The 24,726-nt window shown below is 49.9% G+C and overlaps 2 protein-coding genes across 4 annotated transcripts in view; one reads left to right on the forward strand and one right to left on the reverse strand.

Moving 5' to 3' along the window:
- The window catches only part of LOC148641403 (septin-2), a 33,031-nt gene extending 31,407 nt beyond the window's left edge, over positions 1 to 1,624 (reverse strand). For 2 of the 3 annotated variants that reach the window (XM_088618309.1, XM_088618308.1), the window contains exon 1: positions 1,472 to 1,624. The gene's annotated coding sequence lies outside the window, so the exon portion shown is untranslated. The remainder of the gene's footprint in view (positions 1 to 1,471) is intronic. The other variant, XM_088618310.1, reaches the window with a different exon arrangement.
- A 9,733-nt stretch (positions 1,625 to 11,357) lies between these two features.
- cldn5a (claudin 5a) lies at positions 11,358 to 13,512 on the forward strand. Its single transcript, XM_088618081.1, has one exon. The coding sequence runs from the start codon at positions 11,803 to 11,805 to the stop codon at positions 12,448 to 12,450; it is 648 nt and encodes a 215-aa protein (XP_088474207.1). The 5' UTR covers positions 11,358 to 11,802; the 3' UTR covers positions 12,451 to 13,512.
- Positions 13,513 to 24,726: the final 11,214 nt, after the last annotated feature.

Here is a 24,726-nt window from a genome sequence, read left to right on the forward strand (position 1 = left end):
CTAGCTTCTTTAATTTGCCGTTTCAGCAAGGGAAACCCAGGAGGTTCTGTTGGCGATAAAAACAGGGAAAATGAAAGACGTGAATCCCGGAGAATCGTCTTTCAGCTCCTGGAAGCCAAACGTGCACTAAGGTTAGCGTGCTCTCGGGGAATTCGCCGCACATCTAGAAGAAAAAAAAAAACTCTTCTGGTGTTCTCACCTCTCCCTCATATTCACAGTGTCCAGACACCCAGCCTGAGGAAACACAGCACTGCTGTAACAGTGAGGATGGAAACGGTCGCCAATTTCAAATTCATGGACTTTCGTGCTCAATTTCATAAAGCTTTGAGATATAAAACAAAACACTTCAGTCACAGTTCCATTACCTTCATTTGCTTAATCAATTCAAAAACTGTGGAAGTTTTCCTCGGTAAACAGAGGTAAGAAAGTTGGTTCAAAGTGCAACAGGGCAAACCAGACAATATTTTATCCCGCACAACCAGGGATCACGGCCGCCGAGCAAATTCAATGGTGGCTCGCAGCCATGTTACTGGCGCACCAAACGATAAGAGCTTTAATGATTGTTTCTTTGAAACAGGAAAACGGTGTTATAAAAATGATGAAGCACAGCGGGGTCACTTATGCCAAAACACCACGAGGGAATAAGAGCTTTAATAATTAATTCTGTCAGAAACATTTTTTTTCCCAAAACAACTTCCCGCGATTGCGTCAGGTTTTAAGGATGTGTCTCTCTTATCAAGGAATTAAATGACACTTATGAGACGCATCACTGGTGGACTACAGCTGGACTAAACCGGTTGGATGGATTTTCATCGTTATTGATAAAACAACGCAACACTACTACTAATAATAACATGCGCTCTGAGTGGAAAGTCCAGAAAAGCGCTATATATATGTAAGAAAAGAATACTAATAATACTAATACTAATACTAATGCTAATAATAATAATAATAATAATTATTATTATTATTAAAGGAGTCGTTATTGCTGTGACTTAATTATGCCATTAAACAGTTTGTCGATTTTATGTTTTATTGCAGTTAATCAGGCGTGCATGGCGAATTTGTTAGGAAAAGAGAAGCTCGTGGGAGGTAGGGCGCGCTCTCTTCCCCAAAATCCGTCCCCACCCAGCTGGGAGAAGAGAGTCCGGACGGAGCCATTACCGGGGTTATAACTGGCTGCACTCAGACCAGAGCTCATTAAAGGACAGTTTGTGTCACATTACTGTGCGCCTATTAGTTAACTCGTCGCTCGGTAACGTCGTATCGACTTTTCTTCCCGTCTTTTTCCAAATAGACAAAAACTTTTGGGCACCTGGATACAAAATAAGCTGTTCACACCCCAAAGTTTTCTGTGTTTTCCAGAAGGATTACTTTAACAACTTCCAACAAATGGACCCTGGAGGTTTTGTCCTTAACGTCACAGCTCACGCCCACCTGAGTTTAGGCAGTTTGTTTTAGCACTCCTTACCTCAGTTTAATGTACCTGAATAAAGTTTTAAAAATGATGTCTCCCTCTGCTCTTCTCTCTATCCCAGGCCGATCCAGGGAATCCGGAACCTCCCCGATTTATTCCGCCTTTATCCCATAATGCAAACTTCTGCGCTACGCTTCGGAAAACACTGTAAAACTGCGTGAAACGGAAACCATTTTGGATCTAACAGCCAGCGGTAAATGGTGTAACCGAAAGGTAGCTTTGAGCCAACATGGCGGACTGAGGGACGCAGTGTCTTCCTCTCGTTCCATTGTTTCTGTTGGTGGCGTCACCCTTTCTCGTTTCTCTTGCATTTTAAAAACATAAAAACTAATTTTAAAACGTGTTCAAACGAATTAATTTTACAGATGCAATAGCATCATGCAGAGAGAAGCCAAATACACATATGATATGTTGTGTTGGAGTTTTAACATATATATGCATTCGAATTAGAAGTAAGGTTTACTACAATGATCGAAAACGTGAAATTAATGCGATTGTACCGCGCTATTTACATGCAATACGCAGCAGCAAGCAAGCTTAAGATTTTCTTTCTCTTTTTAAATGTTTTTTTTTATAATACAGCCAAATATGTGTCCAGGTCTGCATCGTTCTGTGTTCATGAAAAGAGACTTGACATTAAAAGAGATAACCGGATTATTTTAAAATAATATCTACATTTCGGAAAATCCACTAATGATTAGGATGGGGTGGCAGTCTGGAGCTGCAGGCTGATTGTTTTCACTGTAGTCCCACAGCCTGTACTCATACAGTCCAAATGGAGTTTACAACACAAATTCAGGCAGAAGGTTAGATCATAATCTCACACACTTTTGCTTATCTACGAATATAAATCTCGCACCCAAGTTCTTTGGACCCTGGAAGGACTCCGGAAGGTCTCGAGCTCTGAACGGGGGCCCCTCAGGATATTGGGGGTTTCGTTCCAGAGCCAAGGCAACGAGACCCTCAACTGGAGGGAGAGGATCGTCAGGGCGAACGCGAAGCTGGGTCTGTGGAAAACGCGGTCGCTGTCCCTCGGGGGAAAGCGATGGTGTTGACAGCAGACATCCTGCCAGCTTCTTGCCAGAGGAAGCCAGGGTATCAGAGTCAATACCTTGCTGGACAGTTTGTTCCACAGCGGTGGCTCTGTGGCTCAGGATCTGCGCCTGTGGGTGGGAGGTTCCTGGTTCAAATCCCACGGCCAGCAGAGGAATCCTACTCCGTTGGGCCCCTGAGCAAGGCCCTTAACCCCAACTGCTCCAGGGGCGCCATATGAATGGCTGACACTGTGCTCTGACCCCTAGCTTCTCTCCCTGTCTGTGTGTCTCATGGAGAGCAAGCTGGGGTCTGTGAAAAGACACATTCCTAATGCAAGAAATTGTATAGGGCTAATAAAGTGATCTTATCTCTTACATTCTAAAAAATGATTAGCTTAACATCAAATAACATTTTTTCGAATGAGCCACCACACCTGTTACCTGTTACCTATACCTATATTACAATTATCTTTTGTGAAATGTATTTTGTGAAATAAAGTTTATTTTGGAAAAAAGAATACAAGTCTCACACCCGGATCTTGAATCTCTTTCACATTCTCTGCCTCCACATCTACACCCTTGTACCTCGCAGTGGGGGGGAGGGATGGGCAGCTGTTCTTATACTTTATACATCTTCATCTCTCGCTCGTTAGGATCCCAACGACCTACCAAAGTCAGACTCTGGGAGGGAAGGAGAGGATTGGGATCGAACCCGGGACCTGTTCACCCCCCCTGCTACCCTTATGGTGACGAGAAGGACTTTTCTGTTGAAGAAAACTAATTTTGGTACAAACCCCAGCTGTTCGGATGGAAACAGATGTTAAGTCGCTTTGGATACCACTGACAGCTGAACTAAATAAAAGAAGCAGGAGATGAGGTAGAGTCAGGGGATGCTGAGCAGTGGTTGACGTTCAGATCTGGAAAGTGTGGGAAGACCGAGTCTTGTGAAACGCACACGAAATGGTGAAAGGAGAGCCGACGTGCTCAGTGCAACGATCCCTCTGGCGATAATCACAGTCCCAGGCGCCTGTGTGTCAGCACTCCCACAGTCCTCCGAGTGAAGAGGTGCCTCCTGTTCAGACTGACACTCATGTCCACAGCTTCCCACTTGTGACCTCTGGGATGACTTTGTCAGAGCCTTGGAGGATTTTCGACACGTGGATGAATCCGCCTGTAGTCCGCCTGTAGTCTTGTGAGTTCAAGACTCGAAAAGGCTCGGCTCCTTCAGCCTCTCGGTGTCTGCTGTCTGAAAAGACCCTGTGCACAAATTTCGTGCAGAACTTCGATTCCACTACCTCGTTTGCACAATACTACCATGGCTTAGATTTCAACTTGTCTTATGTTGCATAGGAACCAGGCTGCTCTAGCTCCCCTGTTTGAGCAGGCCAAAATAATTTGCATCTGCTGTGTGTTTCTGTCAGATCTTATAATTGGGTTGTGCCTTCCAACTGGCAGACCTTCAAGAGCCAATTACAGGCTGCGCTGGGGTCACTCATCTCCAACCCACTCTGCATGAGGCCCTTACAGTCCACTTCATCCAGCACACCCATACAGCCAGCGTCCTAGCTGCAATTACATTGAACTGCACAGTTATCAGCTAGTAAATAATTGCAGCTCTGGCTGTGACAGGCCGACCTGTTGAAATTCCTTTCCATACTTGGGCACATTCTAACAATTGAACCACGCAAGGGTCCGCAAAACTGACAGTTTCGAGATCATGATTGGATTTTTTTTTAATCTTCTGAATAGCTGCTGGACATCTGGGTCATTGGCCTAGTTGCGTCGCACTTGCAGGAATGTTGCAGAAATTCCTGCTGGCTGACTGATAAAGCCTACTGTCAGGTCCCATGATCAGATATTGTTCTGACCCCACAAGCACAAGAAGTCACGATTTAGGAGTTTTGCAACTGGGGTTGCGATCGCCTTGTAATCCTCTGTTTATAGCAGAACAGGAAGCTGTTTATACTGACTCAGTTGCAACCCGACCCCTAACATTAGACAAAACTACACCCAAAACACTGATTCATCTTCTTTTCATGAGCAGACTCTCCATGTAACTTTTTTCTGCCGTTCCAGTTTGAGAGGTTAATGAAAGACACAGCAGTGCTGTGGTTAGCATTGCTGCCTCACAGCGCTGGGGTCCTGGGTTCTGTTCTGAGCCGGGGTGCTGTCTGTGTGGAGTTTGTATGTTCTCCCCCGTCTGTGTGGGTTTCCTCCAGGTGCTCCGGTTTCCTCCCACACTCGAAAGACATGCTGGTAGGAATATCGGCTTCTGGGAAATTTGTCCCTGCCATGAGCATGTGGCTGTCTGCCCTGTGACAGACTGGCATCCCATCCATGTTGCTCCCCTGCATTCACAGACACCATAAAGAGTCATTTGCCAGCAGCCATATCACTCTGCAACTCACAGCTGGCAGCCCACTGAAGCTCAGCAGTGTGAGCCTGGTCAGTACCTGGAGGGGAGACTCCTGGGAAAAACCAAGGTTGCTGCTGGAAGAGGTGTTAGTGGGGCCAGCAGGGGGTGCTCACCCTGCGGTCCATGTGGGTCCTAATGCCCCAGTATAGTGACGGGGACACTATACTGTAAAAAGGCGCCGTCCTTCGGATGAGACGTAAAACCGAGGTCCTGACTCTCTGTGGTCATTAAAAATCCCAGGGTGCCTCTTGAAAAGAGTAGGGGTGTAACCTCGGCGTCCTGGCCAAATTTCCCATTTGGCCCTTACCGATCATGGCCTCCTAATAATACCCCTCTATGAATTGGCTACATTACTCTGCTCTCCTCCCCACTGAGAGCTGGAGTGTGGGGAGCGGACTGGCGCATCACCCAGGTGGGGCTGCACACTGGTGGTGGTGGAGGGGATCCCCATGACCTGTAAAGCGCTTTGAGTGGAGTGTCCAGAAAAGCGCTATATAAGTGTAAGCAATTATTATTAATTATAATTATTATTATACTGCTCATCCTCTGAGGCAATCAGTCTTCACTTCAGCTGTGATCTCTTTTGCTACTTATTTACATGCAGAAATACACAAACAAGCATGACTGGATACGTGCCTACACCTTACTGTATGCCCTGCCATCTGTGTGAATTCACCAGCGCTGCTCCTCAATGTAAAAAAGGCCAGAAACCTGGGGGAGGGGATAGAGACAAGACAGAAATCAGAGAACAGCTCTTCTCTGTAAATGGCAGCGACTGGAACTCTAATGTCATGTAGGTTACACTACAAACAGTAGGTTTGCCACACAGATCACACTGTTAAATTTAGAAGCAAAATTACAGGTTGGTGTCTCAGACTAAACAAGTGCAGAGCAACAAAAACAAAACTTGAACAGCATCCTGATAAGCTGGCGGGTCTTGAGAATCCTGGAGCCAGAAAATCAGAAACCAGATTGAACTAAGAATGGACAGGTACATTAGTGTGGTTTTGATATCCCTTGGTATTATCAGTGGGATGAGTTTTGTAAAGTGTTTGTTGTAGTTTTTGACACTGATTTTTGCTTATGGACTTAGTGGTGGTTAACCCTGTAGTTACAGAATAGAAAAAAAGCTAAATGGTGTCATCTAATTTTCAAACTTTCTTATGTTTTAAATATAACTTGGAGCCCAACCATGTGTCCACAATTCTCTTTTGTCATAGTCTATCTACTCTGGCAATGTAGGTACTCTCATGTTTGGAACACTATGGGTCAGGGGTCACAGGGCTCAGCTCTGGTGATGTCTTCCCTGAGCTGGACAGGTGCCTGACGAGTAAAGCCCTCTGTGACACAGAAAGCCCAGTTTGGCCAGATCCATTTCCCTCCCTCTCCCTTGGGTTTGCAAGTTTCCTGTTATGTTTCACACTTGAGCAAAATACATTCTTTAAAAGTTGAGAGTTTCCTTGAGGATGGGTTTTTTTTCTGGTCTTCTGTTTGACGCTTGATAAATGACAGGAAGTTAATTTAAGATGATCATAAGTAATTATAGACAGTGATATTCATCTTGCAGTTTAATTATGGGAAAATGATGCACTTCAGAATGACTGGACCTTCCTGCATCTCGTGGTTTCTGTGCAAGAGTTTTGATTCTCCTGAAGGCATGTGAGCAGTTTCCTGAGCTGCTCTCTGCTCTCACACTGCTCAGCACAGCAGCGCACTGTTAAGCCAGGGAGGCACAGTAGGTCAAGGCTACAGCAGTGCAGGCTGACACACAACACAGGGGGACCGACGTGTGGCACCAGGCAGGGATGCAAGTTTGATTTTCGCTCCTAAAAGAGTCCTTAAAGAAAGCCTTAGCCTTCGGAAAGCAGGGCTCTTCATAAACGGCACCAACTTGCAACAGAAAAATGACAACCCTTTCAACTTCGGCTCTCGTCCCTCAGGTGAAATCTCCAAGAGAACGCTACATATTTGTGAGACACTACTCCCCCTTATCTTATTCTAAAACACCTAGAGGACCCCAATGCCTATGCTCGGATGCTGTTTGTGGACTTCAGCTCTGCTGCAGCCCCATCTATTGATTATAAGCTGTAGCAAATGTCTTTTAACCATAACATTATAAGATTTCTGCAATGGTGTGACAACAACAGCCTAATTTTGAATCCTAATAAAACAAAAGAAATAGTTTTCGATCCCAGGACAGTTGGTGATCACTCACAGGTAGTAGTCCACATCAAACTTATCACTCAGGTTGACTCATATAAATACTTAGGTGTACACATAGACCATAACCTGTGCTGGTCTACTCATGTGGAGAGTGTTTGCTCCAAAGTTCAGCAGCGCTTATATTTCCTGCGAAGACTAAGGGTGTTTGGAGTTCGACAGGAAGTAATCCTACTCTTCTACCGTGCTGTAATCGAGAGCATTATCAGATATGGTATTACCGTGTGGTTTGGTCATCTATCAGTTCATTTTTAAATCGCAAATCACCCGCCTCATCCAGACAGCTTTGAAGGTCATGGGAGTGAAACAGCACCCCTCCCTGCAGACAATCTGTGAAAACTCCCTAATCAAACAGGCAGGAAAAATTATATCAGATCTTTCCCACATCCTCAACTCTGAATATCATCTTCCTTCTGGCAAACGTTTTAGGGTTCCCAAATAAAAGTCAAACAGATACAAACATTCCTGTATTCCACTCTCCATTAAAGACACAAATGTCAAGGATAAACACAATTTTGACTCTGAGTCAAAATTGCACTTGAGTGCAATATGTTTTTGTGATGTGTTATAAATGTTACATGTTGTTATGTGTTATACTGTAGAGTGTAGAGTGATGTGCAATATTTTTCTTATTTTTTTAAATAGTAAAATGTGCAATGTTTTTCTTATTTTTTGTAATAGTATAATGTGCCATGTTTTTCTTCTCTCTCTTTTTTGCATTCTATTCTATTTAAATGTTCAGGAGTGCTGGGTGTCCATAAAAATATTATATATATCTTATCCTATCTTATCTTATCTTATCTTATCTTATCTTATGCATCATGAACAAATCCAGGATAATTATCATGGATTACAGAAAGGCGCTGAGACCACACAGCGAGCATCATTCAATCACTGTGCGTTGTGTCGGCTCAATAAGTACACAGTGCTAACCTTCCAAGCTGATTTCCTATGGACAGTTTGTACAAAGCACTTCCAGTGGCGAGTGATGTACTTCAAGTTCTCTCCCTGTGAAAACCACACTCATCCTTGACTCCCAGGGTTTGCAGGACGGAAAGCCTAAAGTGCATCCACTGGGAACACAAAACAAACCGGCTCAATCCCACCTCTCCCTTAGACACAACAGCTCCCGGAGCTCTGGAGATGATGGAAGGCGATCTCGGGCAGCACTGGGAAAGAGCGCTTTCCTTCCGGGGGTGTGCCAGTGCGGACGAAGGAGGGGCCTGCCTTGGGGGCCTCCGGATTTCATCCACACAGGCGCTCGTGTCGGGTCTGGAGACCGTACTGACAGCGCGGCACAGCTGCCGCTATGTTTAATGTCCTACTTCGGGATTACCAGGGGACACCAGGGAAGTGAGTTTAAAACCGGACACAGGAGAAACGTCTTTGCACAAAGGGTTGTGGGGGTCTGGAACAAGCTTCCCAGCCATGTAGTCAAAACTGATTACCCTGCTGCTTCCAGCAAAACAGCTAGTCCCTGGATCAATTAATTACTAAATGAGCTGGATGGACCCATAGCCCCCCTCTGATTTGTAACAGTTCGTACGTTCTGGGGGAGATCTATGCTCCTGTTTGTGTTTGTACTGCATACGACACAGTCTACAAGGGTTTCATATGATTTTAGCGTGACATCCCTGTCCTTTACTGCGCTGGACTATAATCCGAAGTCCGGGACCGCAAAAGCCTGGAGGACATGTGAGATCCATAGGAACCCGTAGGAAGGTGCATCCACAGTAGCAGCACAGAAGTCCCACGATGAATCCAGCACTGCGCGTGCTCATGAGGGCTTTGTGACCAGGTCTGGAGCTCAATGCACTTGAAAAGCAGCCTGAAGCCCGGACTGCGAATCCAGTGCAGTCTGAGCTCCCTCTCCGGGTCCGCCATGGTCAGGCTCTCACATGTCAGAAGAAACGCAGCTACAGATGAAGCAGCTTGCAATTTCCTCCCATTAGTATTTATTTATCCAAGGTGACTCACTTCCAAGACAATCAAAACTTAGGTTTTTTTGGAGCAAAACACGATCTAGAGCCAAAGAACACACAGAAAACAATTAACACAATAATTCAGCACAATTCCAATCCGAGGGACGGATAGCTGCGGGAGTGAGATGATTCCACCCATTATCCCAAATCCGCTGACCCTGGCAGGGGGCGCGACAAGCTGGAGCCTGTCCGCCTGCGCCCACGTACAAGGGACACCAGTCGCAGGACTGTAGAGAACACGCAAACTCCACACAGACAGGTGTCTTTGGCCAGAGTCACCACCGACCCTGGAACTGTGACGCCATCATAAAAAAGACAACTATACGAAGCACAGATATTAGAGCAACAGAGGGTCTAGCACAGTGGTGCACAGCTCCTGTGCTGGAGGGCTGGACAGCCTGTACCATCGCAGTCCGGCCACACAGCAGGGCGGTGGCTCTGTGGCTCAGGATCTGTGCCTGTGGCTGGGAGATTGCCAGTTCGAATCCCGTGGCCGGCAGAGGAATCCTACTCCGTTGGGCCCCTGAGCAAGGCCGTTAACCCCAACTGCTCCAGGGGCGCCGTATAAGTGGCTGACCCTGCGCTCTGACCCCCAGCTTCTCTCCCTGTCTGTGTGTCTCTTGGAGAGCAAGCTGGGGTATGCGAAAACACAAATTCCTAATACAAGAAATCAAGTGTATGTTGTCCTACATGACCTCATTGAGCTGATCATCGGGTCTTACAGCTGAGCACTTTTCCAAGAGTCTGCAGCTGTGGGCAGTTTAAAAGAGACCCAGGACACCTGCTGGACTGTGACTCTGGGGGTCCGGAGGTGCACTCTGTGATCTCCTGGAACAATCTGAGCAGGTGGGTCACCAACCAGACTCTGGAGCTCATCTGGAATAGGGAACCCTCCTCTCAGCACATTTCACACTGGTTCCCAGTTCCAAGCTGAGCCCTATGTGTCCGGGCACACACTCTGCTTGTAGCCACTGGATGAGCTGCCGCAAAGCTGTGCTCTGGGGTTCAGTTCAAGCCACGGATGACAGAAACCAGTGCCTTTCTGTTGCGCTCCGTGGTAAAGGGCAGTGCACTGGGTAGCCCTGCCGGAGGGTGGTGGACTCGCTCTGCCCCTGTGGAGTTCGCATGTGACGGACTGGGTCCGGCCCTGCTGGGCTCGGCTCCAGCCTCCCTGCGCCCGGCGGGGAGGAAGCGATTTTCCCGGAGACGGCGGGCTGGACTTCGCCGGACTACCCAGAGGAGTGCGGCTTCGAGACAGGGTTAACGATTTACAAGAAGCCAAGACGGAAACAGCGGCTTTCGGGTCGTGTTCTGGGATTGACGAGAAGAATCGTGCGTGTCAGTCAGTGCGCAAACACTGCTTTCTAACCCACTGTTGTCGTTTTCTAATGGTAACTTTAGGAAGGGCTGTGGACGTGTCTTCGAGGGCTTGTTTTTCTGAACCCGCGGCAGCAGGGAGCCAGTTCGGTAAAGAATGTCGGGGGCCGGTGTACCCCAGGCTCCCCCTCGTGTTGGTGTGGAAGTCGGGCTTGGTGCAGGGAAGAAAAACACAGTACAGATGTCCGATAGGGATCTGGGCTTTTATTGTCCTTTAAAAAAGTATTCATAGCCGAAAGATGGTGCTTCAAACTCCCGCGATTGTTTGCAGCAGCGCCGAAATACATTTTTAGAAACGCACGGCTATTGTTCGCCCCGAGCCTCCACAGACTACCATATAAAGTAGAAGAAGAAACAGAAAAGGGAACAATGCGAAATCTGCTGAACACGCTCGTGGGGGAAGGCGCAGATGCTGAAAGAGGGGGTTAAAGGAGACCTGATCACCCTTCGCGCTCCTGATCACCCCCGCGTCTGCCGGCTGAGCTCGGGGTCTCGGACACCTTGTCAGCGGTAACTGAAAGTGAAGGGGCACGGATGCTCGCCGTGACTAAATACAATCGCGGCCTTCCACACGTTTCTCCTTCAGATAAACAAAAAAAAAAAAACCCCGCAACGAGCCTGGTTGTAAAATAAAATAACACACAGTCGGTTATTACAGAAGAATATGGTTCGGCGTTTGTTTTCTGAGGCTGTAACAACTGCAAGAAAGAGCTCCGCACGTTTTTTTTTTTTACGAACAAGCCCTCTTAAAAACCACGGCAGGATGTACGAAACAACGAACGTGTTCTTTCCCCCATTCCCTCTGCCTCTCCCACCCCTGTCCCCTGTCCCATTCAGCGCTGAGTAACTGTTCTTGGAAATCGCCGGCGCTTTGTGTGTCTCTCACTCCCTGTCGAGCGCACTCGCCATTGGCCGAGAGAGGATGCCGGCTTCCCTCATTGGGCGCCGGCCTCCCTCTCGCCTGGCTCCCCACACCCGTGGAAATCCCCACCCCGCGAGTTAAATATTCCGAGCCGCTTACTTCTGCACTCCAGTCTGCGACGCGTCTCAGCCGGAGGGAACACGGGGACGGCCGCCAAGGAAAGACCCTTTTCGGTTTTGTTTGAAAGAAAGCAAGCCCACAGACAGCGATGTGCCCTCGAAGCGAGTGAGAAGAATACAAAAAAGTTCTTCGCTTTCCAAGGCACGGCGGAGGTTTAAAACTCCAGCGCCGAGAATAAGACCCCCCCCCTAAAAAAAGCGACGCTTTTGAATTCTGCGAGGCAGACGCCGAAGACACAAAGGCAGCCAGGGAACATGGTTTCTGCGGGACTGGAGATACTCGGCCTGGGGCTGTGCATCGTGGGCTCGCTGCTGGTGATGGTGGCGTGCGGGCTGCCCATGTGGAAGGTCACGGCCTTCATCGACAGCAACATCGTGGTGGCCCAGACCATCTGGGACGGGCTGTGGATGACCTGCGTGGTGCAGAGCACGGGCCAGATGCAGTGCAAGGTGCACGACTCCGTGCTGGCGCTCTCGCAGGACCTGCAGACGGCCCGCGCCCTCACCATCATCTCCTCGGTGATGGGCGTGCTGGGGCTCATGGTGACCATCGCGGGCGCGCAGTGCACCAACTGCATCAAGGGCGAGGAGGTGAAAGCCCGCGTAGTGAACGCCGGCGGGGTGATCTACATCATCAGCGGCCTGTTCGTGCTGGTGCCCCTGTGCTGGATGGCCAACAAAATCATCGTGGACTTCTACAACCCCGAGGTGCCCACGTCGCAGAAGCGAGAGATCGGAGCCGCGCTGTACATCGGCTGGGCGGCCACGGCTCTCCTGCTGATCGGCGGGACTCTGCTCTGTTGCTCGTGTCCTGCGCCGGGGAGCTCTTCCTACTCGGTCAAATACGCCCCTACAAAAAGAGCCACGCAGAACGGCGACTACGACAAGGGCAATTACGTTTAGCTGCCCCCCATCTCGCCCCGTGAAGGGCAGCTGTTGTGTTTTTAGCCAGCGGCACCTGTCGGTCTCTGGGCTGATCGAAGACCTCACATCGACTGCCAGCAGAGCCCCACTCTGGAAATCACGCTTTTGCACATGTGATCCGACCAGTCCGAACTGGAATCGGGACGATTCGCTTTTTTTCCCCCCCATCGACTTGTCATGGATCGCAAATAAACGAATCGGTGTGACCGAATTTGTTTCGACATATCCAAGGAAACCGAGAGGAGGACACGACCAGTCGAACGCATTTCTTCTAGGTACCCGGGTTCAGCCGCAGGCTCGACTGCGGAGCTTCTGTTATGAATTTGAAAGTATATATTTTCTTTAGATTTTAGTCGTAGCTCGTCGATTTTCCTAAACCGTTGTACGCCTTGTAACTCGGGATTTGATAGCCCTTGTGCATTTGTATCTGTAAATGTTATATGAAAAGTGTATTTCTGAATATTCTGTAACTGAACTGAACGTGAAGTGTTTGTTCCTGGAAGCGTGTTATTGTTGATAAGAGGGGCTCACTGCCTTAATACCGCTGTCCCCCAAAGACATTTTTCCGTCATTATGTTTCACTGAAACTAAATCCAGCAACTTCAAGTTGGGAACTTGAGAACAGTTAGTCGCTCAAGCGAAATTCTATGTCATACAAAGCTGCCAGTTAAGGTCTGAAACTCATATTCATTCCTCAGGTGCATCAGTAACAGAGGGACGCGGCTGATGTTTTTAGAAACAGCAGCGAGCTCATAGCTTTGTCTCGCTCGTCCCTGGCTGCTTGTTCGTTGTTTTGGCTGCATCCGAGCAGAAATACTCTGTTTAAAGACAGAAAAACTAAACCACGTAACTCTCCTGTACAGCCAGTCCGGCTTTGTGTCGTGCGCAACTGTGTAACGTTTTTTTTTTCAACCGCCTTTTCATCTGAAAGCATTTATTTTTGTATTTAAGAAATGGTAAAAAGAAATGCATGTTTGATCAATTCAAGTGTGACGTGTAAAACAAAAAAAGTACAGAGAAATAAACTGCTCTCATGCTTGAGATTTTCTTGTGTGAACTTCTGTGGTGTTCACGAACATCTGTTTCGGTGCTCTGCGCTGTCTTCGTCTCACTCTTGGGGTTCATTTTCAAAGTACTCGTCTAAAGCAGAGCTACTGTAGGCTGCGCGAGAGAACTCCAGAACCTTCTCTCGTCTTTTTATTTCACCGCAAACTAACTCCTCAAATGCGCGGTCACCAAGTGCATTTTCACCGGTTTTAGACTCTTTAATAATATTCGGAAACTTTCATTCTCCGGCAACAGATACACCGCGTCCCAGGCTCCCCTGACTGCCCAGACAAAGAAGCAGAAAGCTACGAGATTTACCTCTCGCACTGAGGGGCGTGCGTTCAGAATAACGTTTGTGACTACAGCAGGTATTGACCGCCGCGGTTTCCCCGACAAATAACCGTCTCGGGGAGGGTTGAGAGATTAATTCTTCGGGTGTCCAAACGTCCCCCGGGAGAGCCTGCACCAGGACTCCGCGGGAGAACGAATTGTTAAGTCATAAAGCGCGCAGGACAAAGCGAATTCCCTGGGGAGCACGTCAGCGCACAACCCCAGTCAGGCAACCGCCTCAACCCCCACCCCGCCCCCGCTCTCTGAGGTCAGAGCTCCGATCAGCGCGAATGTGGGGGGAGAGAGTGGACGGGTACAAAAAAAGCCAACCCACAGAAAGTTCTGAGACTGACTCCTCGGCACGCATTTAGGTGCGTGTTAATGACAGGGCAGGCAGGGTAAGGCGGACAGATAACAAGGGTCAGGCAGGGCGAGGATGCATCCCACCGCCAGCACGTCTCCCCCGCCGCCTGTCACGGCTCTTAGTGCATCGAACCAATCGATTACGTAAGACACAAGTAAGAGGTTTATTCCATGCTGAAAAAAAAGAAGAAAGAGAACACAACGTTTCGGCCGTGGAGCCTTCTTCGGGTGTGATTACGTAAGATGTCAACCCAATCCCGCTGCGTTCCAGCTGGGATCTTGAGAACAGTGAAGTTGCACAGGCGATCTTCTGTGTCATGCGAAGATGACCAGTCCAGGTCTGAAACTCGTATTCATTCCCGAGGTGTATGAGTAACAGGGGGACACGGCGGGTGTGTTAGAAGTTGGGTTCTGCTGGTCGGATCTGTTGCGGGAATAAAGCAGATGGAGAAACTCCTGGGCCGCGTCCCTGTGCCAGAACGTACTGTATACGTGACTTTTGCATTTAAGGCGAAACACCTGTTGCTTCATTCGCCGCTGTAACTGCGCAGCCTGTTATCTCTTTGGTATCCCTGGCAACCCCTCCCGCTGTGATGACTGGAATTGTGCTGGTTCCAGCTCCGGCGGTTGCACGGAATTGTGCTTCGGACCTGAGCTCATTTCCTCATGACTCACCCGATCGGGGGGGGGGGAGCAGAGACAAACTGTACTCCGGGGGCCCTGTGAGCTGAGATCTATTTCCGAGAACAATTCCTGCGATTATTTCCCGCAGCACCTGAAACTCACAATGAAAGTTAACAAGAGCCGTAAGAATGAGAGCTGGGTGCCCCCAGCGCGCTGAAACCTTTCATTTCCGATTTTCCGCCAGGCTCCTCAGGCACAGAGCAGCAGACCTGATACACGAGATAAAGAGATTAATGCGAAACAAACTCTGCCCACGACATCCTTCGTGGTATAGACTCACGTGCCTTGAGAGCTGTGGGACTGAGGACTCAGGTTGGGTTTCAGACATGAAAATGACCCAGTAAGTTTCAGAGCAGGCACGCGGTGTCTTTAGACTGCTCCTCAGTGCCTGTCAGACCTGGTCATGGTGGTTGTTTTCCAGTCCAGAAGTGGCCTGGGTGTAGCAGCTGGAGCTGGGCTCGGCTCTCAGTGCTGCTTATTGTGAGCTTGTTAGTTCCACTCCACGCAGACAGAGGGGCGGGGGTGGGGGGTCTTCTGCCCCCTTTAAAAGCCCCTCATTCCTGCTTTCGGCGGAGGGGAGAAAAGGAGAGATTTGGCGGTGATGACATCACTGAAAAGAATTCTCGCCATGGCAACCGCTGAGGGCCATTGGTTGCCTGGATACAGGGACCGGCTACAACTTTGTCAGAACGGCCGTGTTTAACAGAACAGCAAATTCCTCCCAGCCTACTGATTCCACAAATCCGTGCAATACTCTGATTCCAGAGCTGTCCAAGAGGCATTCCAGAATCTTCACTAGTGACAGAGGGAATTCAGATCACAGCCACAGTACATCTGTGATTAGAAGCGATTTTGTTGTGTGTGTGTGTGTGTGTGTGTGTGTGTGTGTGTGTGTGTGTGTGGCGATTATATTGCAGTACAGCCGTCTGCTTGCAAAGCTGACCGTCACAAACAGGCACGATCACACTGAAACCATCACAAGTGTCCGAAACAGGACTGAGGTCTGGTGCAAGACACTGCAAATCCAAACGTTGTCTACTTGTGTTGAGTTATTCTGTTAAGGCAGAGGCTGACACAAGGACTAAAGAGCGTCTTGTAGCACCTTCCAGCCTGGTGTGACACGTGATGTTTTAGGGCCTGTGATATATCTTCGAGCCTCGTGCTTGTGCTACACTTGAGCTGGCAGAAAGCGCTGTGCTGTACTGGGCCTGTAAGCGTCGTGTCTCCCCCGACGCACGCCCTGACCCTTCGCCCACGGGGGAGAGAAGAGCCACTTGCCACTGCAGGCCACCCTGCGGTCTCTGACCCCCCGACCTGAACCCGCCCAACCAGCATCGGCGACGTGTGGCCACACAGGAGGTGCCAGCAGCTTTCCAAGGAAAGCACAGGTCCAATTAAAAACTGACGCCAAACTCAGGCAAGGCAAAGAAACCCAAGAAATGGACTCACGGTTCTCTTGTTCTGCTGTCCTTCATGCTTTGCCATGCAGCCTAAATCAAAACTTTAAAAAAAAGCAGAGAATCGGGCTGCCAGCGAGCAGAGAGGGAGGAGGGAACGAGCAGAACCAGCCTGAGAGCTGACAGCTCTCCCTGCCTGCTCGATGCACTGTGACCACAGTGACAGCTCATGGCCATCCTGGTTTTCCAGTGAAACCCGGAGGAGCATTCCGGGTTTTGGGAGCAAGGGAGGGGGGAGGCAGGTGCGTGTGTGTGTGTGTGTGTGTGTGTGTGTGTGTGTGTGTGTGTGAATAGGGGAAATATCTATTCAAAAGGGTTGTTTTCCAGAGAGAGGCGTCAAAAGCAGAAACAGGCCGCAGGGCGAGCTGTGTCAGAGCAGGGACTCTGAGCAGCTGCAGGGAGAGACCGCCACACATCCGCCTGCGGGGTGGGAACGGGAAGAGGGAGGGAAAGCAGCTCGGCGCAGGGGGGCCCTCGCAGTCGTCACCCGCGGGGTGATCTCGCATTCCCTGAGGACTGCCCGCTCCTGCGCCGGCCCCAGGAAAGAGCTCCCCTTTCCTACCCGCTTCTTCCCCTTCTGGGCTGCAGGCGAGCTGGAGCCCACCCTGGCAAGCGTCACGAATACGCCCCTGCGTACCACAGGGATCTCAGCCGCCCGGGCTGGGGGAGCTCTCCCATAGCTCAGCTGGCGAGATCCCTCTTGCGTGACGCCGGAGACCCGGGTTCGAGCCCAGGCAGTGAGGGGCGAACTGGCAGGGCAGGAGCGGCAGGGGTGGGAACCCCCCGAACCGTCAAACACCAGCAACAGGCACAAGGCGGGGCACGCCCTGGACAGGACGCCAGTCCATCACAGACACAGGCGCACTCATAGCAGGGCCAGTTCTCATAGAAGCCAATTAACCTGCCAGTCTGACTTGGGACTGTGGGAGAAAACTGGAGCGCCATGAGAACACAGGGAGAACATACAAACTCCACACAGACAGCCCCCCAGGAACTGAACCCAGGGCTCCAGCACTGTGAGGCAGCAGGGCACACCGCTGCACCAGGGTACGAAACTGAATTAACCTCTACTGCCCGTGAGGCGAATAACACATACAACAATAAAACAATCCAAGAACTGTACAATGCCATGATACGAAACAGCACTGCTGGCCTCCCAAGACAATCATCGAATCCCAAGTCAAGGCGTAATCCAGTCTTTAATCAGGTGTGTGCTCCCTGTCACAATAAAAACCACCCCGAACCCAGACTGGTCAGACTGTCGGCAAGTCTGAAAGAGTCTCAGCCTTGCAGCGATATCTGAACATTTGACTTTGTTGTTTTAGGTTTCTAAACTAGTCCTGGTCCAGGTGCAATCACAGTTCATTCTATTGTGTAACTTATCTGGGGGGGTTTACGTGTCAACATAGTTGACTGTATGAGTGTGCGTTACTTCTCCGACACAAGTGATCGCTTGCCCTTGCTTTTGAAAATCTAACCATCGAACTCGGTCTCAGGGTGGAGAGAGGGGACCAAGGGGGTGTTTTCCCAGCAGCCACCTTCGGATCCTGGTTTTATCGACACAGAAAACAATTCAAGAAAAATGTTGTTGTTGTGGTGGTGGAAAGCAGATACCATTTAGCAGGAAACTGACATGCCACTGTTTACAGTCTGGGGATATTTTTATCGCGCAATCTCTGCTTCTGCTGGAGAAGCATCAACAAAGCAGGAGCTGGTTTGTTTAAAAACTATCTGGGTAGAAATATGAATCCTTCTGGGTGTCTCTAGCAGTTTCACCTCAACAGGTTATACACACATATTGAAATGTTAACAAATTCTCATTGTTAGTAACAGTGTTGGATCTGCGCTTCGTATTGTGTATCTTTCATTTTGGTTACCATTACCATCTGGTTTGGTAATACAGGGAAGACTTACAATCTCTGAACTGGCTTCATTACTCTGCTCTCCTCCCCACTGAGAGCTGGTGTGTGGGGAGAGGACTGGCGCATCACCCAGGTGGGGCTGCACACTGGTGGTGGTGGAGGGGATCCCCATTACCTGGAAAGCGCTTATAAGTGCAAGCAATTATTATAAATTATTATTATTCTTACAATGTATAAAGGTATTACAAACGCTGAGTGACGTCACTTAAATTGTCTTCTTCAAGAGACATTTCTGATAATTTGACTCACTAGGTAGCAGTGTATTTGAAACTAAGAACAGGGGGCACGTCTCTATGCAAAGAGTGGTGGGAGGGTGGAACATACCCTACCCTAACTCAAAATGAGATCCGGAAATCATTTTGCTACTCACTGCCTATGTTAAACGGGCTGTCTGGGCTGAATTTGGAACCGTTCTGCTGTTCCAAGTGGAAGGTTGGAAATACAAATCCCCACCCGATCGCGGATTCTTGCTGATGAAAGCTTTGTGCAATCGAGTCCTTTCGTGAAGACCTGTTACCGAGAGCCCTGGCGCTTCACTGCGGGAATCCGTGCGGTTCCGCGGCGAGCACTCGATCTGACCGCCGGCTCTGCGCACCGCAGCACAGGGCCGGCTGACAGGCCACATGACCGACCGCCTCTCAGCTGCCGAGCATGGTTAGGGGCAGCCTGCGCCCCGCAGGGTCTACAGCCCCCCGGAATGCGTTTTCAGTTGCGTCAGAAGGTCCTCCCGTAACACCTCGGTTTACCGTAACACCTTCTTGTTCCCAGCTTCCCCTCCTCGCCCCCACCGCCTCGGACTGACCCCCCCCGCTCTCATTCCTAAGGGCTGAACACAGAAAAACTCCCCACCAGCTCCCCGCTTTCTGAGTAGAAAAATCCAGAAGCACACTCGCTGGGATTGAGCAGTGAAAGCGAACCAGGGTAGCTACAAGATGGTATTGCGTTCGGTGATAATGTGGCAATGTGTGCCCCACTACAACAACAACAACAACAACAACAACAACAACAACAACAACAACAATAATAATGATGTCCAAGCCGGCGGACACGTGTATTTGAAGCATTAAGAAAAACGCGTCCTCTCTTGCTTTATTTCCCTGAAAAGCACTTAAAAACAACAAAAGAAGACCGGAAACGCGCCTTTTCCATTCGTTCTCATTAGTGGGGTGCAGGGGTTCCGAATTGCGGTCCCGGGGACCCCCCCCCCATACCTGCTGGGGTCTGTCCCACCCGAGAGCTGAAATAAAGAACTGAACCGCAGCAATGAGAGGTTTTAGTTTGAACAAAGTTCCCTAACGCGCAGGCCGTCGCCTTTTAACTACCGCCAGTCGGAAGTCACTTCAACTCTCCCTGCCTCAGAGCAGGGATTCACTGCACCCGAGCGCTCGGCTGCGATGAGGGCTGGGCACCCCTGTGTGAGGGACTGAGTCTGTCCGCTCAGATTTGAGACGCAAGAGCCGTGTCGTTAAAGGTGGACTGTCGTCTCACAGATCCCAGCGGGGTTCACACGCGTTCATGGTGAGAAACGGTGTGAAATCATACACATCTCTTAGCCAAAGCGCTTCGCTCCGCGGTGCACAGCCGACTGCGCTGTTTGAGATCGCCGGAGTGTGCAGACTCCAGGACTGCACAGTCCTAGCGTGCAGATAGCCGGCATCACAGCGGGCCCGTCACAGTCAGGCCAGGCGGCTGGCCTCCCTCAGTATCAGTGCGCTTCACAGCTCTTCATAGCACCGGGGTCTTTAATAACTAGCGAACAACCTCCGCTCCATACGACGCCCAACAGTGGGTGGGGTGTTCGGAACGTGTTCGGGGTGAAGGTGAATTTGGGGGTCAGTGCATTGGAAGGTGCAGATTCTCGTACCGGGGGAGGGGGGGAGGACAGAGCCGGGAATGTCTGACCGCCGTTGACCCCTTCCGGAAGGGCAACAGTACTGCCCCACTGTCCGGGCCCCGGGCCGGGCCGGGGGACCGCTAATCCAGCCAGGAATCCCTCCTCTGTCTTTCCCAGCCCAGCGACTCCGGCCTGCGGCCTTGCACTCAGGGATCAAACTTAGCAGCGAACGCGGCTCAGGATCGACGCGGCTGTGTTCTTCAGGGCCGAGTCGTTCTCCCCAGCGGCGCAGCGATTGGAAATCGCGACTCCGTGTTGTGTTAAACAAGGTGGCGGCGGCGGCTGGAGATGCATTCGCACCGATCCGGCTTTCGAGTCCCTACTCACCCCTCTGCCCCGTTTCAGCATAATAATGCCCCCCACGCGAGCCGCTGCTGTCGCATTCCACGGGGGCACGGGGCGCAAAAGCTGCAAAAGCTGCAAATTTCGGACGCAGAACCGAGCTCGACTCGCTGTCGCCTGGTTTCATGGGCGAGATCGCAAGGAGGACGGGCTGAACGTGGGAATGTACCGAAAGGAAAAAAAAGGGCAGAAGAGCCGTGGACTTGCACCCGTTGCGGGTATGAATCGAGACAGCCCGCGCCCGTTACAAGCCATCGCTGGGCTTCTCCACACCTGTTGCCAACTCGGAAGTAGCGGGGCTGTAAGGCCGTGCGTTAGATTTCTAGACTTCACACTCGGAGACACTGAATGAAAAGGGGGTTCCTTCTCCCCCGAACCCTAACCGGCAGGGGTATGGGTGTGATCTCCGAGCGTTTCTTTGATACCGGCTCTCTGCACGGCGTAACCCCGGGGTGGCGGGGCGGTGGGAGAGGAAAGCCTGAAAGCCGTGCCGATGCACCACTGATGCTGCGCCACGAGACAGCTTCAACCGGAAGGACTGCTCCCGCGCGCAGCACCGTGCCCCTTGTGAACAGAAACGCAAGACATCACGCACGCAACAGCCGTTTCTGCTCTGCCGCTCATCACCCTGCAGCTCCCAGCTGGCAGTCTCACTGAAGCCCAGCAGGGTGAGCCTGGCCAGTACCTGGAGGGGAGACTCCTGGGAAAGCTAAGGTTGCTGCTGGAAGAGGTTAGTGGGGCCAGCAGGGGGCGCTCACCCTGCAGTCTGTGTGGGTCCTAATTCCCCAGTATAGTGACGGGGACACTGTACTGTAAACAGGCGCCGTCCTTCGGATGAGACATAAAACCGAGGTCCTGACTCTCTGTAGTCATTAAAAATCCCAGGGTGCCTCTTGAAAAGAGTAGGGGTGCAACCCCAGCGTCCTGGCCAAATTTCCCCTTGGCCCTTACCAATCATGGCCCCTAATAATCCCCATGTCTGAACTGGCTTCATCACTCTGCTCTCCTCCCCCCTGAGAGCTGGTGTGTGGGGAGAGGACTGGCGCATCACCCAGGTGGGGCTGCACACTGGTGGTGGTGGAGGGGATCCCCATTACCTGTCAAGCGCTTTGAGTGGAGTGTCCAGAAAAGCACTATATAAGTGTAAGGAACTATTATTATTGTTATTATTACAAATCTGGAACATCTCCGGGAGGTCACCGCACCAGATTAAGGACGTTGCCCAGAGATCCCTCTTCAGGAGAAACACGCCTGCACCCCTCTGCGCACCTCAGCTTCGGTCGGGCACGTAATTTATCAGGGTAAAAGCTTTCAGCTGTTCCCGACTCCGTGATAATCAGCCCCCCCACGCAAGAAGCCCGGCGTGGGCGGTTCCCTCCAGAAAGCGCGTTCGCCTCTATCGTCACTGTATATTCCTCCAAGACAAGCGCAGATAAACAATTATTTGGCTCAGTTCTACCCCCTGCCCTGTTCGGAACAACAATTACAGAAAATAAACACGGGCGGCAGACGGCTACCCGCCCAGCAGGCTGTAAACAGGGCCGTGCGTGTGGATGCGCCGCAGTCACGAGAGCCCCGCGCGCGAAACCCTTGCAGGGGTCCCACGCGTGGCACGGTCCCGTCGCGAGCCGGCCGCAAAATACATCTTTAAAAACTGCTCATGAGCAGAAACTCATTTGCACCGGACGATAACAGAGCAATCCACACAGGAAACGTCTCAAGAAGTACGAGAGGATAAAAAATGCTGGATGAAAAAGGCATATTAAAAACACAATTAATTTAATTGGCCACGACTTGAGAGGGGAGCAGAGAAACATTTCTAAAAATAACCAGCAATTTAAAATACCCTGTCATCTCCTGTGTAGAAAATAGATGGAAAAAATAACTTCCAACCCTTTAGTCGTTTTCGGTTGTTGCTTTTTCCTCTCAAGTCCGGTGAGAATTCAGAAATAAATCGCTGGCAGAGAAAGCTACCCGGTTCGTTTTGTTTTCAGCTCGAAGAGTAAAACCTTAGACCGCGTCCGGGTTGGGATTTTGTCTTCACCAGATTAAGAGCTAGCGAGAGAATCGGAGTCACTCCGGATTCGCGCTTTCCCGCGTGGCGTCTCTTACTAACGTTTCGTTAAACATCTTCTCACAGCCGGGAGGGGAACGCTTCGACTCTCTCCCATCCCTGGTTTATTTGTAAGACAGGGGGATCAATGTTAAGGGCCTGCGCTTTGGGTACAAAGGGAATCGGAAGAGGATTTCAGTTCTTCAGCAGGATGACTGAACAGTTTACACTTCGCGAACGCGTGGGTCGGGCCGAACAGAGTCCGCTTCTTTTAGCGGTGGGCTTCCCCCCCACCCCACCACCTCCAGGAACATGGACAGCCTTCAATAACGTCAATACCAGCTTCAAAGAACACCGTGGGCAACTGTTGAAATCTTGCTCTTTAATGAGACGAGTGTAGAACCGTCAGATCCGGTTCACCCTCAGGACGAGCGCAGCCTCAGGTACAGCGAGGCCAGTACAGTAAGAAGGCCAAGGGCACCTGGGCCGGCTTACTGCGAAGATCCTGCTGCGCGCAGCAGCTCATGCACGCCCAGAGCAACAGGGCTGGCTCGTGTAAACCGGCTCAGAACCGGTGCAGCACGGCCCAGCCCCTTTCAGAAACAAAGCTCCACGTTCCTGCCGTCAGACCCACTGCCCGCAATCAGACCCCGTTATTAGTGGGCAGGAAAATTGCAAATGCGGAAGAACGGACGTGAAGTCCCTTTAAAACTGATATCTTAAACGGCAAGAAGCTATAATCCCAGGTGTCTATTTTTAAAGTACCTGAAACGAATCGTTGCGATCTGGAGAACTGGGACTCTGCTGGGACTCGTCTTCCTCCACATTTGTTTTTTTTTAAACTCCTATAAATACACCTCTAATTATACCTTTAATCTTTTTAAGGAAAAAAAAACAAAACAAAAGCTGAAAGAGAACATGAGGATTTGGAGCACAGCTGGTGCATGCCTTTCAAAACATCCCGAATTTACAGCCAGAACAGCTGCCAAGAGTGAACTGGAAAACAGAAGAAAGGGTCACGTCGTGGCAGCAGGTTGTCAAGCTCTTGTGCCAAAACACTTCACAGCAGGAGCCAGGAGCACTGGAGGCTTATCCTGAAACTCCCGGGCCCCTCCATGACCAGGGTTGGATATGAAGAGGCCTCCTGCAAGATGCCGACGACGAGGTAGCAGAGGTAGTTGGCTCAGTTCTTCCTAAAATGAACTACCAGAAGAGTACATTTTTATAGGGTTACTCAGACCTATCATACGGAACATGTTCAATTCCATTTTAATATAGCGCCTTTCACAACAAGGTTGCTTAACGATGCAAGTGACCCTACATGTTGTGAATACAGAACCGAAAAGACCAGAAGACAACGGAGGAGAGGAACCAAAAACTCCTTAGTAAGGAGAAAAAAAAACTTCTAGGGGTCCAAGGTCAACTGGCTGCCCAACCCCTTTGGGCAGGCTACCATCAGACAATTAAAAAAAAAAGGAAATAAATGAACGAGGGTATTCATCCATCCAGTTGTCTGTATAATAGCACCAGAAAACAGCCTTCACTGCTTCCTCTGCTGGAACTGGAGCAGGGATTTGGGCTGTATCAAGCACTAGGTTTGCGAAACATGTTTCATACGAAGGAACTATTCTTATCGTTTCTGAGATGCACAAAAAAGAGAAAGATCAGGAGCAACAGCACAAGGGAGGCACAGCCAGAGGTTTTCTCGGGCCTGTTGAAATGAACTTTGCTCTAATTTTTGGAAGTTTGCCTTCAGTCGACATTGTTAATTAGTGGCGGGGGTTCTCTGTGTTTCAGCGGTCATTAGCGTGATCCCAGCTGGGAATGAAAACACGTTAATCAGCCTGCACGCTCATTTCCTGTTGAAGGAGGACTGTTTTGGAAGTGCTATCCAACAGGAATGGGTCAAGGAAACCGCATGATTTCTGTCTCTGAGTCCAGAATTTTTACAATCCTATTGGTAAACACTTTTCCCCCCCCACAAGGAGTGTCAGGAAATACAGGGGGGGTTTTATAATTGCAGTCTCACAATAATAGTCCTCATCCTCAAGTGTTTGTAAATATTGAATTCCAGACGTTTTAGGTATCAAAGAATTTAACTCATAGTTTGACCTCAAATGGCATAATTGAAGTGATTTTGTAATTGCAAAGGTTTTGGCGTTA

Source organism: Lepisosteus platostomus, chromosome 24, assembly GCF_059453375.1.
Source record: "Lepisosteus platostomus isolate fLepPlt1 chromosome 24, fLepPlt1.hap1, whole genome shotgun sequence".
NCBI classification, from domain to species: Eukaryota; Metazoa; Chordata; class Actinopteri; order Semionotiformes; family Lepisosteidae; genus Lepisosteus; species Lepisosteus platostomus.